Source organism: Gopherus evgoodei, chromosome 4, assembly GCF_007399415.2.
Source record: "Gopherus evgoodei ecotype Sinaloan lineage chromosome 4, rGopEvg1_v1.p, whole genome shotgun sequence".
NCBI classification, from domain to species: Eukaryota; Metazoa; Chordata; order Testudines; family Testudinidae; genus Gopherus; species Gopherus evgoodei.
This window is the reverse complement of record NC_044325.1, coordinates 32699517-32717287: the sequence shown is the minus strand read 5'-3', so window position 1 is coordinate 32717287 and position 17771 is coordinate 32699517. Positions and strand designations below refer to the sequence as shown.

At 43.2% G+C, this 17771-nt stretch overlaps 1 protein-coding gene across 2 annotated transcripts in view; it reads right to left on the bottom strand.

Annotated features, from left to right (window-relative positions):
- FBLN5 (fibulin 5) overlaps positions 1 to 12637 on the bottom strand; it is a 64419-nt gene extending 51782 nt beyond the window's left edge. Inside the window, exons 1-4 of one of the 2 annotated variants that reach the window (XM_030558906.1) lie at positions 12233 to 12637; positions 10003 to 10057; positions 6878 to 6929; positions 5532 to 5762 (exon numbers count right to left, since the gene is read on the bottom strand). In XM_030558906.1, the coding sequence (XP_030414766.1) occupies positions 5532 to 5762; positions 6878 to 6929; positions 10003 to 10057; positions 12233 to 12258 (364 nt within the window). In that variant the 5' untranslated portion in view covers positions 12259 to 12637. The remainder of the gene's footprint in view (positions 1 to 5531; positions 5763 to 6877; positions 6930 to 10002; positions 10058 to 12232) is intronic. The other variant, XM_030558907.1, reaches the window with a different exon arrangement.
- Between the last annotated feature and the right edge of the window lie 5134 nt (positions 12638 to 17771).

Here is a 17771-nt window from a genome sequence, read left to right as displayed (position 1 = left end):
TCACACATCAGTACAATTAGTCAGTGATGTTAGAAAGGCACTGATATGCAGGATGATATACTCTTGTTTACTATTACCCTTCACCATCCCCAGACGGCCAGCTCTTTTTTTGCAGCATGTTCCAGAGATGCCAGTTTTCTTAGTGACATGAAGCTTTCTTGGCTTGCTCATTATATTTCTTGGGTCAGAGTTACTTCTTTCTATATAGGTACTAACCTTCACGCACAAACTGAGTGCTCCCCTGCGCTTTAACCACTAGACCATGCTCCTTCTGCACAGGGGTTTATGGGCATGAAAGGGGATGACAATCTTAACCCCAGAGTGCTCAGTTTATGCCAGCACACACAGACGCTTCAACCACGGACTGATTCACATCATTGGGAGGCAGCTTTCACATCATTTCTTTCCCCTACAGGTTCCACTAGGTACAGTGGGGGAGAGGGGGAATTAGCTGATGGGCAAGACTTTATAGGCACCTTGCTGGTGCAGGATACTCAGGAGAAGCACTGAATTATGCCCTCTCTCAGATAACACCCTCTCCCAGGCCACCCACTCTTGCACCTGTGCTGGTGTAATGGCTGTCATCATTGCCAGCACTGAGGATTGAACCAGAGCCCCACTGAGCTAAAACCACAGCTTGCTCTTGCTTCTGTATGCTTTCCTTGATTCTTTCTCCTTTTCCATCCCTGGCTCCTCCCATTCGACAGACGTGTTAATGGGATAAAACAGTAAAAACAAAAGTTTCAAATCTTTCTACAATGCCCAGAAGGATCTATACTTCAGGCATGTTTTAAAAATCATTGTAAATCAGGAAATGCTGGGGTGGAGTGAAGGGAAATTGGAAAGAACTCTCAGCTTATGAATGTATAATGCAAGAACATGGGCTCTAGTTCCAATCCAGTCTTGCCAGACTGAGTTCCTCTAACAAAAGGGGCATTATGATAGTTAAGCAGTCTACAATTTGAAAGGAAAAAAAGAGTCAGAAATTATGTAAGTTAAAATGGACACTGGCAGATTAAAGCTCTTGGGTGAGATTGCTGTTTACACCAGTGTAAATAATGTGCAGAGTGGGCATAAATCATTCCCATTCTAAGTAGCAAGTTACACACACTTTTCACTGGTGCAATGAACACTGCATTTGCCAACTCCAAGGCCTGGTCTACACTTAGAGCTTAGGTTGACATAGCTACCTCACTCAGGAGTATGAAAAATCCACACCCCTAAGCAACATATTTGTGTTGACCTAACCTCAATGTAGATGCAGGTGGATGGACAGAAGAATGTCATCAGTTGGGGAGGTATTGTTCCTACACTGATCAAAAAACCCTTTCCATTGGTTTTGTCTGTGTGTACACACTATGGGGCTATGCTGGCATAGTTATGGTGACCTAGCTATGCTGGTATAATCACTGTAAAGTAGACATACCTCAAGTGTTCAGAACCATGAGTCAGCTCCCAAAGAATCAGGAGGTTTAAAAATTACCACCACCCTCTGGTATCTTTTTCTATGCCTGGTGATTTTTGAAGCTTCAGGTGGAACTTGGGTCCTATTTTCCAGCTTTTCTCTGGAACTACAAGGGCTAGAAACTTAATTTTTTTAAATGAAAGCTGAGCATTTTTATGCAACATCACCATTCCAGCAGCTGGGGCTTTAAGAATAATGCCAAATATATATACACACACATATCTTTATATATCTATCTTTTTATACACACACACACACACACACACACACACACACACACACACACACACGACTATACAAGATGACGACAGATTCTCTGTTGGCCTGCTTGTCTTTCTAGAAAACAAATATCTTTCCCTGTGGTGCTAACAGCATCTCTTAGGTTATTAACATCGAGAGCATTTAAGCTTTCATTTAAGCTGTTTGTTTCCCTTTGGGACAGGGCGCAGAAGCCCCAGGCGTAGACCAGCAAGGAAAGGGTTAACCCCTTCCGCTCTGTAAGTGGTCATAGCAGTTTCTTTCTAGTGCATGTAGGGTTCTTGTAACTGTGTTAGTCCCTAGGTATTACGGACACAAAGTAGGTGATTGTCTCCGTCTTTTATTGGACCAACATCTGTTAGTGAAAGAGAGAAACTTTCAAAAGACACTCAGGAGGGGAGTTGGAAGAAGTGCGTATTATAAGAGGGGCTGCTTTTCACCCAGTACAAGAGGCTCTAAAGGGAGGCTCTCTGGCTGCAGGATTGTGGGTGAGGATTGTGTTAGGATGGAGGAGAGCCAAGTTGTAGCAGGACTGGAGAAGGAATCTGTTCACCTTGCACCAGTGACTCCGGCCAGAAAGCATAAGGGCTGGAGGGCTAGAAAGGGATGGATTCTTTGTGAACTCTTGCTGACCAAGAGAGGAACTACTTATGTTTATCTTTAGCTATGTTGGAATAAATCAGCCCCTAGGAGGGGGAATATTATTTGAACCACCTGGGGTGTGCATTCCTTGGAGAGTTAAGGCAAAGTGAGGGTTGGCTCACCAACCAGTTACTAGGATGGGATAGACTAGGGTGACTAGATGTCCCGATTTTATAGGACAGTCCCGATTTTTGGGTCTTTTTCTTATATAGGATCCTATTACCCCCCATCCACTTTCCGTATTTTTCACACTTGCTGTCTGGTCACCCTAGAATAGATAGACCCTTTCACAATGTTCTTGCATTTCTCTCAGCTCAGATAGTGAAAACAGGTTTGTCAGGGAATGGTTCATTCATTAAAAAGAATGTTTCCACTGGAATTTAAAAAAAGAAAAAAGTAAAGAAAAGATTTCTATTGCATTAGTGTGGCAAAGGGGTGTCTTATAAACCCTAAATGTGATCTGAGAGACTTTCTATAACCTACACTCCATAGAACAAGTGGGCACTAGGCTACCTCCACTCCCATTGAATTCAATGGCCAAAAGTCCCATGACCTCAATAGAAGTGGTTAGACCAGTAGTGATCACTTTTGAAAACTTCATTGTAAAAGACTGTCCTAGGTTTCAAGGGGCCTGGAACGTTGACAAGTGGGGAAGGGCAGGGGCAGCTTGAAGGGTCACTGACACTAGCAGTTGTTTTTATGGCTCAGGCACCCTTTTGGTTCAGCATTTCTTGTGTATGCCTGGTGAAATTCATCCCTATGCAGAGGGTCAGAACAAGCCCAATACATTATTTAAACCCTGAGTTCGTAAGTGATACATAAGCCTTGTGTTGTCCCTCAGCGCAAGGGTGAACTTTACCTCCATAAAATAAAGTGTTCCCGGTGTACAAGAAATACTAAAATGAGCCCTACAGTTACTGCAGAGGAACTCATGGATGCTACAGTGTAGCGTGACAATCTTCTATACTGTCTGTCTAGATGCCTTCCGTTCCCATCTCAGGGAAGTGAAACACAAATTGTCTCCAGAGCATTTCATTAAATAACACACAATTTAAAACGAAGTCTAACCCAGTGGAGACCCAATGGCTGTGGCGAGGTCTTGTTTTCTTTCTTTAAGCTTTGTTTTTTGTCCTTACACAAACACTAACTATTATCTGCCTCAATTCAAACCTGATGGGGAGAAAATGTTTCCAGCTAATTGTGATTCTGATGGGCCACTCTCCAGCTATTCTGGTCAGTGGTTGCATTCAGCACAGCCTCCCCTAGCAATTAATTGCTGTATTCACAACTACAGGTGGCTCTACTGGAATGGTGCTGATTGAAAGAAGCATTGGCCTTCATAGTTCCATAACACCATCAGAAATGATGTGAATTAATTCAGTAGGGTCAGTAGGACTAATTAATACTATACATAACTCACAACATCTGTCATCTGAGGATTTCAAAACTCTTTGCAAAAAATTAATTAAACTTCACAACATCCATTATTATTATTACAGCTGGTTGAAAAATGGGCTTTTCCCCCCATGAAAAATTTAATTTTTTGGCAAAAATTCAAATACAAAAATTTTTCTGCCAAAGTCCAGAAATATTTTGGCTGAAAACCAAAATATTTTGATTCAGAAATGCTTCCCTAATGGGAATTGTAGTTTGGATGCCTTAAGTTCCCATTCTTCTCTTAGATGGTCAGACTACATCTCCTATCATGCACCAGGGTTTCCCCTTTTGGAGAGGGGAAGCAGTGCATCATGGAAGAGATAACTGAACCCCTAGAGAAGAACAGGGACATGAGGAAATTGAACTACGACTCCTATGAGGCATTGCAGTAGCATATCCAAATAGAAATATTTCCAGATTTGGGCATTGTTTTTCAATGAAAAAACATATTTTTCTATGAAAAGCAGACATTTTCATGAAAAAATCATTTTGTTGAAACCCAAATTTTCCAACACTTTTGACTGAAAATCAAGAGTCTATGAGTCTCCTTTTTACAGGTGGCATACCTGAGGTGCCAGAAAGATAGGGGTTGCACATTGAGTCAATGACAGAGGCTGAACCCATGACTCCTGCACAACAGAACACTTAGAGCCTGAGAGTGATGAGGAGGGGATTGGACTAGATGACCTCCTGAGGTCTCTTCCAAACCCAATATTCTATGATTCTATAATACCAGTTTCACACCAAAGTAACTCTGCTGATTAGTGGCATTGTGTCTGCTACACCTACGTCCGTTTAGAATTTGGCTTGCAAGCTGTACTCTTGAAGCTAGAAAAAAACAAATAAACAAAAATGGTGGTGATTCTTTCCCACTTAAACTAATGTAAATCGGGAGTAATTCCATGGATAGCAAGCATCATAGCTGGGTAAAAGTGATGTGTGTGGGGTCAGAATCAAGCCCAAAAGATGCTCCGATAGAAAAGCTACAAAATGGAGGAAACATTAAGAATAGTTATTTATTATTCGTGTTACAGGATCAGAGCTCTATTGGGGCAGGGACTGTTTCTTACTGCATGTTTATACAGTGTCTAGTACCGTGGGGTCCATTTTTAATTGAGGCCTTGAAGTTATCCTAGTAACCCTACTAATAGTTTTAGACACTATACATACATATAGTAAGAAAGAGTTCCTGACCCAAAGAGCTTACAGTCTAAACAGACAAGGCAGACAAATGGTGGGAGAAAGGAAGTCTTATTATACCCATTCAACAGATGGGGATCTGAGGCACAGAGATTAGGAGACTTGCCCAAGGTCACAAAGGAAGTCTGTGGCAGAGCTTGGAATTGAACCTATAGTTCCCGAGTCCTACTCCAGTTCTTTAAACATAGACCTTCCTTTCTCTCAAGGACAGACTCATGATGGTGAAAATTCATATACTGTATGCACCAGAGAATCATCTAACAGCCATCTTTCAAATCAACAGGATGGATTTTCATTTTTAAGAAAAACATGCAGATTGGAGAAAATACCTCTGTTTGCCCTGAACTAAGACCATACAAGCAGCATAACATATGTCCTTCTATGAGAAATGTTATAGTCCAACCACAGTTTATCAGGTTTCAAGCAAGAATTAGTGTGTAACATTGGCCTCAGTTATGCAAAAGGTTAGATTAGATTATTGCAGTGATCCCGTCTAGCCTTAAAATATATAAAGTGTTCTACTACTTACCAACACATTGGTTGTTTTCACCCATTTGGTAGCCAAACCGACACATCAGAGGTCTTGTAGCAGTGGGGTAGTTGGGAACTGGAGGTGGTGGATAAATGTTTGAATAAGGATTCACATATGGTGATCTATAAACTGGATTTGTTCGGGGAATGCATAAATAGCCACCGTTCTGGTTAACACACACCATATCTCCTCTACAGGCCTCAGGAATAGTCCGACATTCGTCAATATCTGGAAGGACGTAGTAATAGAATGGCAATTAGATCAGCAGTTTCCACAACTGGTCCTTAATGTGACACATGCACAGAACAATACATATGATACGGTTTACTTGGGATTTTGCTGAATATGTGATACATGGTTTGTGTTAGGAAAAGCTATGCTTCCTTTGCAGAGGCTCACTTTGAAGTCAGCTCACATCATAACAGGAAACAGCATATATTTTCAACCTAGCATGTGTTCTACTTGTTCTACTTTACAATCAGGGACAAAAAATAACCACTTTTCTTTTCTATAGATGCTCAGTTTAAACACTGATCTTACAGCCCATTTCTCCTAATGGATCTGTCCAAGACACAACATTCAGCTCCAGATTTCAAACACTTGTGGTTTGGTTTGCCCAGCTGTGAAACTTGGATCCTGATCTGGGACTCCGCAGTGCCTCCCACACACAAAGTTTGAAATGTTCAAATCTGGGGATTTGGTTCAGGTCTCTTTTTTGTTCTGACTGGGATTTTTTGTCTTGACCTTAGAAAGATGCAGAGAGATTATTAGAATCTGAGCATTTCCTTGGCTGGGAGGGTGGAACTGCTAGGAAGCTCAGACAGGGCATCTCTGTTTTTATGTTACTGTTTTTAACTTACTATTTGTTAGCGTACGTGGAAGGTGCCAGCCCCAGAGACTGACGTCCTCTGTTAATCCACAGAAAAGATGCTCCATGGGCAAAGTTCAAGTTTCCCTGCACTGCCTCAAAGTGCACCTTAATTCTGAACTAGAGGGTGAGAGGAACTCTCCCTGGCCTCTTGGCTGAAGCTGCCAAAAGTAGCAAGTAGTGGGTATTTATCATACTGCACCCCTGTTCTCTGGCAACTAGACTGAGCTCCCAAACTCATGTCATCACAGCCACGAGAAAAGCACTGCACCCAGTCTGAACAATGACATTTTCATATTGAAAAAATGATGCAAGTGAACAATTTCCAAAGGCTTGTGCATAATTTATATATATTTGCCAGACACTGAGAGCATCCCCTTCATCCAAAATACACAGATAGTAGCACGTTATTAATTTAACAAATCCAGAGGATCTGAACCCAAGTGTAAATGAATTGATTCAGTCAAAATCCTACCTAAGCATTGCCCAGAGGCACGATCCAGGTCAAACCCGTTAGTGCATTGCTGCTAAAACAAGAAAAGAAAGGACAGTCAGTGATTGTGAAATTGGATGATGACAAAAAAAAATCATGTGATCATCTGGATTATTATAGTGCAATGTGTTCAGCACTGTACAATATGCAAAAAATGAACAGAGTACCCTCTCCAAAGGACCTGTGTCATGACTCTCTCATATGGGAAGTCAGCAGACTTTGAACTCAGAACCTTCAGCACTGCAGCACAGACCTCTTGCTTTAGCTCATGAAGTAATTCTATAAGCTGGCAGCAGTAGCAGGCTGTCATTCTCTAATGGAGAAACCAATACCTACTCTGCCAATGGTTTAGCGCTCAGTGGATAGGCCACTGGACTGGGACTCAAGAGAGCCGGGGTCAATTTCTGGCTGTGCCACCAATCCGAGTGGCCCTAGGCAAGTCACCTCCCTCTCAGTTTCTCCATCTGTCAAATGGGAATAATGATACTGACAACCTGTTTTGTCAAGCACTTCAAGATCTATGGATGGAAAGTGCAATATAAGATCTAGGAATTATTATATCTCCTGTCAGGGCCGGCTCCAGCTTTTTTGCCGCCCCAAAGCCTGCAAAGCAAAAAAAAGATAAAGCTGCAATCAGCGGCACTTCGGCGGCAGCTCAGCCACCCTGCTTAATTCTTCAGCAGCAAGCCCTTTGCTCTGAGAGGGAGTGAGGGACCCACCACCGAATTGCCGCCAAAGACCCGGACATACTACCCCTTTCCATTGGCTGCCCCAAGCACCTGTTCCCTTTGCTGGTGCCTGGAGCCGGCCCTGTCTCCTGTTAGCACTTGTCTTCATGAGGAGAAAAGGAATGTTGTTAAAAGTCATTAGCAAACTCTAGTGTTGACAATGCAATATATATTTTTAAACACACGCTAAGCAGGTGGAGTTGGAATCTAGGGTACCAGCTTAGCGCACACATAGACGCGTTGCAAATACCACACCTTTAAATCCTCCTGTAGACAAATCCTTAGAGGAAGCTTTTTTCAAGGGTGCATGCTTTACAGCAGTCTCCTCACCCCACCACACAGACCATCAGTGGGGCTTGAACGGTGGTCTCCAGTATGCCAGCAGAGCCCTCTCCATGTCAGCTACAGAAGTAACTGCTGTAGGACCTCCTCCAAAGCCCAGTGAAGTCAGTTTAAAGACAGCCATTGACTTAAATGGGTTTTGGATCAGTCCATCAGCTGGTAACAGTTGGTCAGCCAGTAGAGGGGAGCATGACACCAATCTGTCAGTAGGTTACACTGACAGTGTAAGAAATAGGGACATCGAAGACAGGATGCACTAGAAGAACCAGAGGGCAGGAGGACTTAGTGGTGTTTTTCTTCTGGGTGTCAAGGAAGAAGTGAGTTTTCTACAAGTATTTGAAGTCAGTAGAAAGTGTTGCCTTGGTGAGCTGGGAAGGGAAAGTGTGTCATGCATATTTGGCGGCAATGTAAACTGCAGGTGGGAGTGATAGAGTGGAATGAACAAGACACTGAGACAGGCATTTTTAAAGGGATAAGGGGACATGGCAGGAAATACATGAATGGTCATTTAAATGTATGAAGTGAGTCCCTCCATCTACCCACAAGAGCACTCCAGGCCATCACCTACAGTTACAGATCATGTGGTGGGGAATTCTGCTGGCACTTACTTTGACATTATGAGATGTTTTAGCATCATCTGGAGGAAGCCAAGGGCATTCTGATGGGAGTGTCTATTTTCAGTCTGTCATGTAAAGAACACACATAATCTGTGTGCTTTTAACCTCTTCACCTAGCTACAGTGTCATTCTTCACATCTTGTGGCTGTTGCCTATGTTGGCTAGAGCTGGTTGGCAACTTTTAGATGAAAAAATATTTTCATTAAAAAAGGCCAATTAGTTGAAACAAACTCTTTGTGGGAATTAGGTTGGTTTCAACAAATGTCTTGTTTTGAAAAAAACTAAAAAAAGTTTAGAAATTGTGAGAAGGATGTCCTGTTTTGACATTTTCAAAATGAAAGAGTTCCATTTTTCAGCTAAAAATGACTTTGTTTTGAACTTTAATTTATAGCAAAAAAAAAAAAAAAGGTTTAAAAAATTTAAAATGTCCAAATCAGAATGAAACGTTGCAAAATTATAAAAAGAAAATGTTTCAATTTACTCATTTAAAAGTAAATTTCAATTATTTTAAATTTTATTTTCAGTTTGTGAAAATGTTTGATATTTCAACTTTTCATCCCAATTCAGGATGGGAAAAAAAATGCAAAATCTCTAAAATTCTCAGAGGATGGGAAAACTGTTTTTTGCCCAGCTCTAATGTTGGCAAAATATCAATTAACAAGCCACATGCAGTCAACTGTCAATCCAACATGGGATTTCAAACCCTTCTATAAAAGGTATTTGGAAAAACAGCCCTGAATGATATAGGACTATTACCTTCAAATCAGAGTCTACCTCCCTGCCCCTCCTCCCCCACCTAATTTACAGTGAATTTAATGCCCAGGAACATGAAGGACTAATAAAATTTGCTTGAGCCAGGCTCAATTCAGGCAGGAACTGTGTAAACTTCTTTATGCAGCCCTACTAATGTAATGTCCCTCAATCCTGAGCTCCAATGCTCCTGGATATTCCCAGGAATTAGAATGATGACTAGGATGACATCTCCAGGCTCCCAAACCCACAGGTGAAAGGCCTAGGGCTGGATCCTGGAAGCTTTCCTTACACAGAATTCCCATTCAAATCAATGGGAGTTCCAAATATGGAGGGTCCTTACTGGTAGAACTCAGGACTCAAAGCTCCTTTGTTGGTGCTTTTGTGGGTTCAATTTCAAGGACTACTTAGTTCAGAGGCAGTGTCTGGTTTTCTTTGAGACCTGTCTTTCTTCAAGAATTTCCTGCAGAGTTGACAGTCCACATTAGACTCCAGGATCTCCAGGATCCTGCTGGCTCCCATTCCTCCACGCTAAACCCTAGACCACATAGCTTCCTGTTCATCTAAGCCCCAGACCACAGATTTCTTATTCACCTGCTATCAAAGTAAGCCTCATGCTATGAAATGCTTTAGTGTAAGAAAGTATATGTATTCCGTGTGCTCATCTCACCTGTGCTTTCCCAGGGCATGTAAGGCAGGTGGCCAGCATGAAAACCGTCAGTATCCTATAATACGCATAGAAAATAAGATGTAAACATTTTTATGCACATGTTCAATTCACAGATTTAGATACGAGGCCAAATTAATCTCTGGTGTAACTCCAGTGCACTCCACAGCGCTTACTATAGATGAATTTGGCTGATGACATATAACATTAAGTATATGGCCCAGATTCAAAACTCTGACGTCAGTGTTCTTACTCTGGACTAACACCAGTGAGATCAGAATCAGGCCCTAAATATCTGTAGGCTAATCCATGTCCTTTACTATAGGCTATACACAAGCTCTTCAAAGAGTAAGTTTATAAAAGTCAATGATAAAACTTTATCCCTCTGTGGCACCTGCCCTCTGAGAATGTCAAAACCCTTCACAAGCATTAATTTAGTCTACAACATCCTTAGGAGTTAGGTCAGTATTATACACAATTTACAAATGGATAAACTGAAGCACAAACCCCACAGAGCAAGTCATTAACAGGGCTAGACCATGCTTCATCCCCAAGAAAGTACTCTCAAAATCAACTGATTTCTTGGGAGCAGATTGTAGCTTTTTACTCACATTTGAGTATTATCTTGCTCTGCAAGTAAATACATTGTGCCAGGTCATCAGCTGATATAAATCAGTGTCTTCAATGAAACTATGTTGATTTACAGAAGCTGAGAGTCTGGCCTATGTATTTCCAAAGGACTTTTTGTAAAGCAAGGAACTTCTCAGTGACAGGATCTGGCCCTTTGCTATTAAATATTTGGCTATAGACTGAGCCCTGGAAGTATGCTTTGCCCATATAAATACCCTGGCCAAATCAAAGTGATGGATATTAACTAGTGCCAGATTTGAATCTGGAAAGAACAATAAGAAATTTATTTTATTTTGTGTACTTTAATTTCAGTGTTTTCCAGTTTCCTTATATAAAGGTCATTTTAGAGCCATGTCTCATTTACGCTGGAGACTATTACTGAATGTCTATAGCGTATACAATATATTTCAAAAAACAACATGGGAAGCAGGAAAATTTTAGGTGGCCTCAGTTCTGCTACTTAAAGGAGCAGCCAACTTTCCCTACAGGATCTTTTAGCTCTGTTTATGATTTATATAGCAAGTCAAAGTACTGGACACAACCTATTAGATACATCAGACAAGAATACTCACAAACTGACAGGCACATTTTAAAACACCAGTATGTTTAGTTGAGGAATAAGCACTGAAAAGTACACACAACCTCTAACATAGTTGTTCATGGTGCTGTGTAACAGGCAAATGTTGTTTGTTTGGCAAGTTTTGTAGTGACACAAACAGGCAAATTCTGTAAAGACTTTTCCCTAGAAATGGAGGTAATGCATTTAAGGCACTGCATCATCTATTTAGGACTGTATCTCTTTTATGGATCTCTTAAATCCTTTTGAGGGATAGAACACATTTTCTCAGGCATGCACCGTGTACATTACTGCACATTCATTTAGAAAGAGGAATAACGGAAGGAAATGAAACGTTTTATTGTTCTATGTTAAAAGTGCCCAACAGGGCTACTCTTTGATGTACAGCAAAAATTCATATTTACTTACTGATAGTATCCACAACTACATACATCCTTCAGTTTCAAGAATTAAGAGCCACTAGATTCTTCTGAGTTATGAGGAACGTGATAGAGCAAAACAGAGATTTCCTGAAGTGGGTTTGGGCTGCAATCACTACTTCAATTGACTTTACACTATCAGATCCCATGTCCCCCGGAGAATTATTAACAGACATATAACACAACACAACACAACCAACATTGCTTTAAGCTGGTCCTGTTGGTTTAATCAGCAGACAAATTATTATAAAATAGCAATGATCTTCTGTAACAATAGCTAGTGAAGTTTAAATCAATTACTGTGAACCATATCTGCAGAGAAAGCAGCCGTGATTTCAGCCAGAAGACCCTTTACTGTAGCAATTCAGCATTCCCACAAGAGACAGATTCCTAAATGCAGAATACAGCATAGATCAAGACAGAAATTGCTAGACAGCATAGCTTTTATAACAAACAAAAACAGCTTTACCCTCTCTCTGACCATTAAGATCTGTTTCTTTGCAAATGGCTTTAGCAAGTGAACTGGCATAGTGACTCGTAGCCACAGATGTTTTCCATGAGTAGGTTTCCATTCAGTCAGTAAAATAGTTTGATGCACAGTACCTACCTCTTTACTTCTTGCATGTCCAACATTAGTTAGGAAAGAAGGAAAAAAGGAGTCTGCAAGCTGAATAACTAAAAAACGTGTCTGAACATCGGCGTTCTGCTAGCACTTGAGTTCCTCAGTCATTTGTATTCCAAAGAATGAAATACCAAATAATAGAAAGGGCAGAGAGAGGTCTGCTCCTCCTCAGACGCTGGAGAGAATACAGCAAAAGCACCTGGTTTTGCTTAGTTCTCTTCTGTAATTCAGCATTAAACCAATTGAAGGAGGAATGTTAAAAATGAACACTTCATTTTCTAAGTATGTTAAACAATGCAAATGGGGGCCTCAGTCTGGAGACAGCTGGTTTAGATTACAGAGCTCACCAACTGGCTAGACTCCTCACAACAATCTTGGGGAGCCTGCCAGGATAAAAGACACAGATTTAAGGAAAGCCTCTCCTACTGCAAACTTTACAAGTAAACGTGCCTCGTGCAGAGGCTGCATTGTTATTGGATAGAATCCCTTATTAAGGGGCTGGAAAGGGGACTGTTTTCCTTTCGTTCAGAGAAAAAAACTGGGGCCCTGTAGCTGGTGTCTCAGCTTGGATGATGAATATGCAGCACTGCAATACTTCATGCCAATGGCGTACTGATGAAAGCTCTGGCCCTCCGGGAGATGAATGACTTGAATTCATGGCAGTTGCAATTAGAGGGACTATATAATTTTGATTTATTTCAAAACAAGAGAAAACAAATTAGACATTCAAGGGGAAGTAACAGCATTGTCTGAAATTTTGGCCATTTTCAAGGTGAGGCCAAACTTAAGGATTCAGTTTGTAAAATGCAAGATTTCTCAGGAAACCCAAAGCGCTTTCCTTCTGTCTGCTTTAAGGCTGGAGCTTCGATTGAAGAGAGAGGAGGAGAAATACTTTTTCAGGTATTGTTTGACTTTGCCACAGACTTTTAGTAGGTCAAGCAGAACATATATAAGAATGTAAGAATGGTCATGCTGGGTCAGATCAATGATCCATCTAGCCCAGTATCCTGTCTTCCTGGTGGCCAGTGCCAGAGGATTCAGAGGGAATGAAGCGAACAAGGCAATATTGAGTGACCAGTCCTCGCTTCTGGCAGTCAAAGGTTTAGCCACACCCAGAGCATGGGTTTACATCTCTGACCATCTTGGCAAATAGCCATTGATGGATTTATCCTCCATGAATTCTAATACTTTCTTGAACCCAGTTATTCTTTTGGCCTTCACAACATACCCTGGCAATGAATTCCACATATTGTCTGTGCCTTGTGTGAAGAAGTACTTCCTTTTGTTTTAAACTTGTTGCCTGTTAATTTCATTGGGCGACCTTTGATTCTCCTGTTATATGAAGGAGTAAAATAACACTTCCCTATTCACTTTCTCCATACAATTCATGATTTTATAGACCTCTACTATATACCCAGTCATCTTTTTTCTAAATTGAATGGTCCCAGTCTTTTTAATCTCTTCCTACATGGAAGCTGTTCCATACCCCTAATAATTTTTGTTCCCTTCACTACACCTTTCCAATTCTAATATAACCTTTTTAGAGATTGGATGTCCAGAACTGCACACACTATTCAAGGTGTGGATGTACCATGGATGTATATAGTGGCATTGTGATATTTTCTGTCTTATTATCTGTCCCTTTCCTAATGGCTCCTAACATTGTTAGCTTTTTTGTCTGCTGCTGCACACAAGCAGATGTTTTCAGAGAACTATCCACAACTCCAAGATCTCTTTCTTGAGTGGTAACAGCTAATTTAGAACCCACCATTTTGCCTATATAGTAGGGATAATTATTTTCCCCGATATGCATTACTTTGCATTTATCAACACTGAATTTCCTCTGCCATTTTGTGAGAACCCTTTGTAATTCTTTAAATCAGCTTTGGACTTACTAAATTACTCAAAATAGTTATCATCTGCAAAACTTTGCCACCTCACTCTTTACCCGGCTTTCCGTATTTATGAATACGTTAGCATCCCCAAAGATCTGTATTGGGACCTATACTGTTCATTTACCTCTCTCCACTGTGAAAAAAGACAATTACCGTTTCTGTAACTGGTGTTCTTTGACGTGTTGCTCATATCCATTCTATATTAGGTGTGTGCACTTGCCAAATGCACCAGTGCCAGAAGTTTTTCCCTCAGCACTATACATAGGGGACCGGCTCTGGCAACCCCCTGGAGTGGCGCATGCATAACATGGTATAAGGGGCCCTGTCAGCTTCCCCTACCCTCAGTTCCTTCTTGCCAGAAACTCCAACAGTGGTGAAGGAGGACAGGTCATGGAATGGACGTGAGCAACACATCTCGAAGAACACCAGTACGAAAAAGATAACTGTATTTTCTTCTTTGAGTGCTTGCTCATGTCCATTCCATTTTAGGTGACTCCCAAGCAGTACCCCTGGAGGTGGGTAGGAGTTCACGGATGTGTAGATTGCAACATCGTTCTGCCAAACCCAGCATCATCCCTGGCCTGTTGAGCGATAGTATAATGAGCGGTAAACATGTGGACTGAGGACCACATTGCGGCTCTACAGATATCCCGGATAGGGATGTGCACCAGGAAGGCCACCAAAGATGCCTGAGCTCTCATTGAGTGGGCTCTGACAATCTGTGGTTGCGGAATCCCCACCAGGCCATAACAGGTCTTTATGTGTGAGGTGATCCAATTGGAAATCCTCTGTGAGGACTCCAGGTGACCCTTCATCCTATCCACTGTAGAGATGAAGAGCTGAGTTGATTTATGGAAAGGCTTGGTATGTTCTAAGTAAAAAGCCAAGGTCCTCTGGATGTCCAGGGCGTGAAGAAGCGTCTCTTCACTGGTCTTGTGCAGTTTGGGACAGAACACTGGGAGTAAGATGTCCTGGTTCATATGGAAGGTGGAGACCACCTTTGGCAGGAAGGCCAGGTGGGGTCGCAACTTAACCTTATCTTTGTAGTAGACCATGTATGGCGAGTCTGAGGTCAATTTCTGAGACCTGTTTCAGTGATGTCACCGTCACCAGGAATGCGACCTTCCATGACAGATAGGAAAGGGAGTAGGACCCCAGCAGTTCAAAGGGTGGGCAGTGAGCCTAGAGAGAACCAAGTTAAGATCCCATTGCAGGACGGGATCCCACACCTGCAGGAAAATCTCTCCAGCCCTCACAAGAATCCAACCATCATGTCATGGGAGAACACCGTTTGTCCTTGGATTGGCAGGTGAAAAGCGGAGATACACTCTAATGGAAGAGTGTGCCAGGCCTTGGTTCCTCAAATGGAGCAGGTAGTTTAGGACAGCCTATATGGAGGAAGAGATGCCCTATTTGGACACCCAGCGGGAAAACCTTGTCCATTTGGCCAGGTTAGTCAGTCTAGTTGAGGGATTCCTACTTTCCAGGAAGACCTGTTGGACTCCTTCCGAACAGGTCCACTCCTCTGGGTTCAGCCATGCAGCATCCATGCCAAGAGATGGAGGGACTCGAGGCAGGGGTGTAAGAGCTGACCATGGTCCTACACCAGCAGGTCTGGTTGGTTGGGCTGGGGCCAGGGAGGGGCCACCGACAGGCTCATGAGCATGCCGAACCAATGCTGGCAAGGCCACACCGGGGCGCTCATGATAGCCCATGCCTGGTCTCTATTGATCTTTGCCAGGGCCCTGCTGCTGAGTGCAATTGGAGGGAATGCGTACATCAGGCTCCCTGACCATGACAGAAGGAAGGCATCAGGCAGGAGTCCTTGCTCAGACCCTGTTGAGAACAAAACTAGAGACATTTCCTGTTTTGTCTGGTAGCAAACAGGTCCACTTGGGGAGTTCCCCACCTTTGGAAGATCATGCAGGTTACCACTGTATGGAGCGACCACTCACAGCGGCAGAAGAAGTCACTGCTGAGCTGGTCTGTACGTATTCCTGATGCTGGGAAGGTGGTAAGCTTCCTGGTGGATTTTGTGGTTGATGCAGAAGCCCCACAGACAGAGCGCCTCCTGACAGAGAGCTAACGAGCTAGCTCCCCCTTGCCTGTCGATGTAGAACATCAAGGCCATGTTGTCCATCAGGACTCGTACCACCCTGCCTGACAGACTCCAAGAAGACTGCAAGAAGACTCCACACACCAGCCGGACTGCTTGGAACTCTTTGATGTTTAAGTATAACCGCACGTCCTCCGGGGACCACATTCCCGCTGTCTGGAGGTTGCTGAGATGTGCACCCCAGCTGAGGTCCGAGGCGTCTGACACCAACTCAGTGGAGTGAGGAGGCTGTTGAACGGAACCCGTTCTAGGACTGTCCTGCAGTCAGTCCACCATCTCAGTGAAGTAAATATCACCAAGGGAATGATAACGATCTTCTCCAGGGGGTCTCAGGACTGGGAATAGACCATCACCAGCCATAGTTGCAGGGGCCTCATCCAGAGCCTGGCATGGCGGACCACATAAGTGCACGCTGCCATTTGACGCAGAAGGCGCAGGCAGACCCTGGCTGTAATCAGAGGGAACGCGGAGACTTCCTCGATGAGGCTTGCCATCGTGTGGAACCTTTCCAGTGGCAGGAACGCTCTGGCGCAAGTAGAGCAGATAGTGTCAAGGACTGCTCCAATTAACTCTATCTTCTGCACTGGCACTAACGTTGACTTTTTGTCGTTCACCAGTAGGCCCAGAGAGTGGCACGTGGCTTGAAATACTGCAACATTTCTTTGGACTTCAGACCTGGAACCACCCTTGATGAGCCAGTCTTCGGGGTACGATAGATCTGGATAACCCTGAGCCTGAGGTAAGCCACCACCGCCGACATACACTTGATAAATACCCACGGTGCTGTCACCAGGCTGAACAAGAGGACTGTAAACTGGTAGTGGTGGGACCCCCACCGTAAACCGGAGGATGCATCTGTGTCCTCAAAAGATTGCTATGTGGAAGTATGCATCCTTCAAGTTGAGGGCGCCATACCAGTCTTCCGGATCCAGGGAGGGGATAACATAAGCCAGAGAGACCATGTGGAACTTTAGCTGCTGTAGGTACTTGTTGAGGTCTCGCAGGTCCAGGATGGGCTGTACATCACTCTTGGCCTTTGGGATTAAAAAGTACCGGGAATAGAACCCCTTGTTGTTCTTCCATCACACCCAGCTGTAGTAACCCCTTTACCTCCTGCATCAGAAGACTCTCGTGAGAGGGGTCCCTGAAGAGGAACAGAGGAGGCGGGTGGGAAGGGTGGGTAGAAAGGAACTAGAGGATATAACCCCATTCCACTGTGCTAAGGACCCAGTGGTCCGAAGTTATAGCAGTCCACGCTGGGAGGAAAGGGGAAAGGCAGTCGGAGAACACTGGGAAAAATGGATCCTGGGAATAGTCTGGTAAATCGCCTTCAGGCGCATCCTTAAAATGACCATTTGGCCCCTTGCTTATTACAGGTCCAGCCCAACTAGGTTGAGGATGGAGGTGTGTAGCTCAGGCAGTGCTTGTAACCCTTGGCTTGTTTATGGGGCTGGTCCTGCTGAGGCTGGCTCCCCTGGCACTGAGGCTACTGTGGTTTGAACCACTTACACGC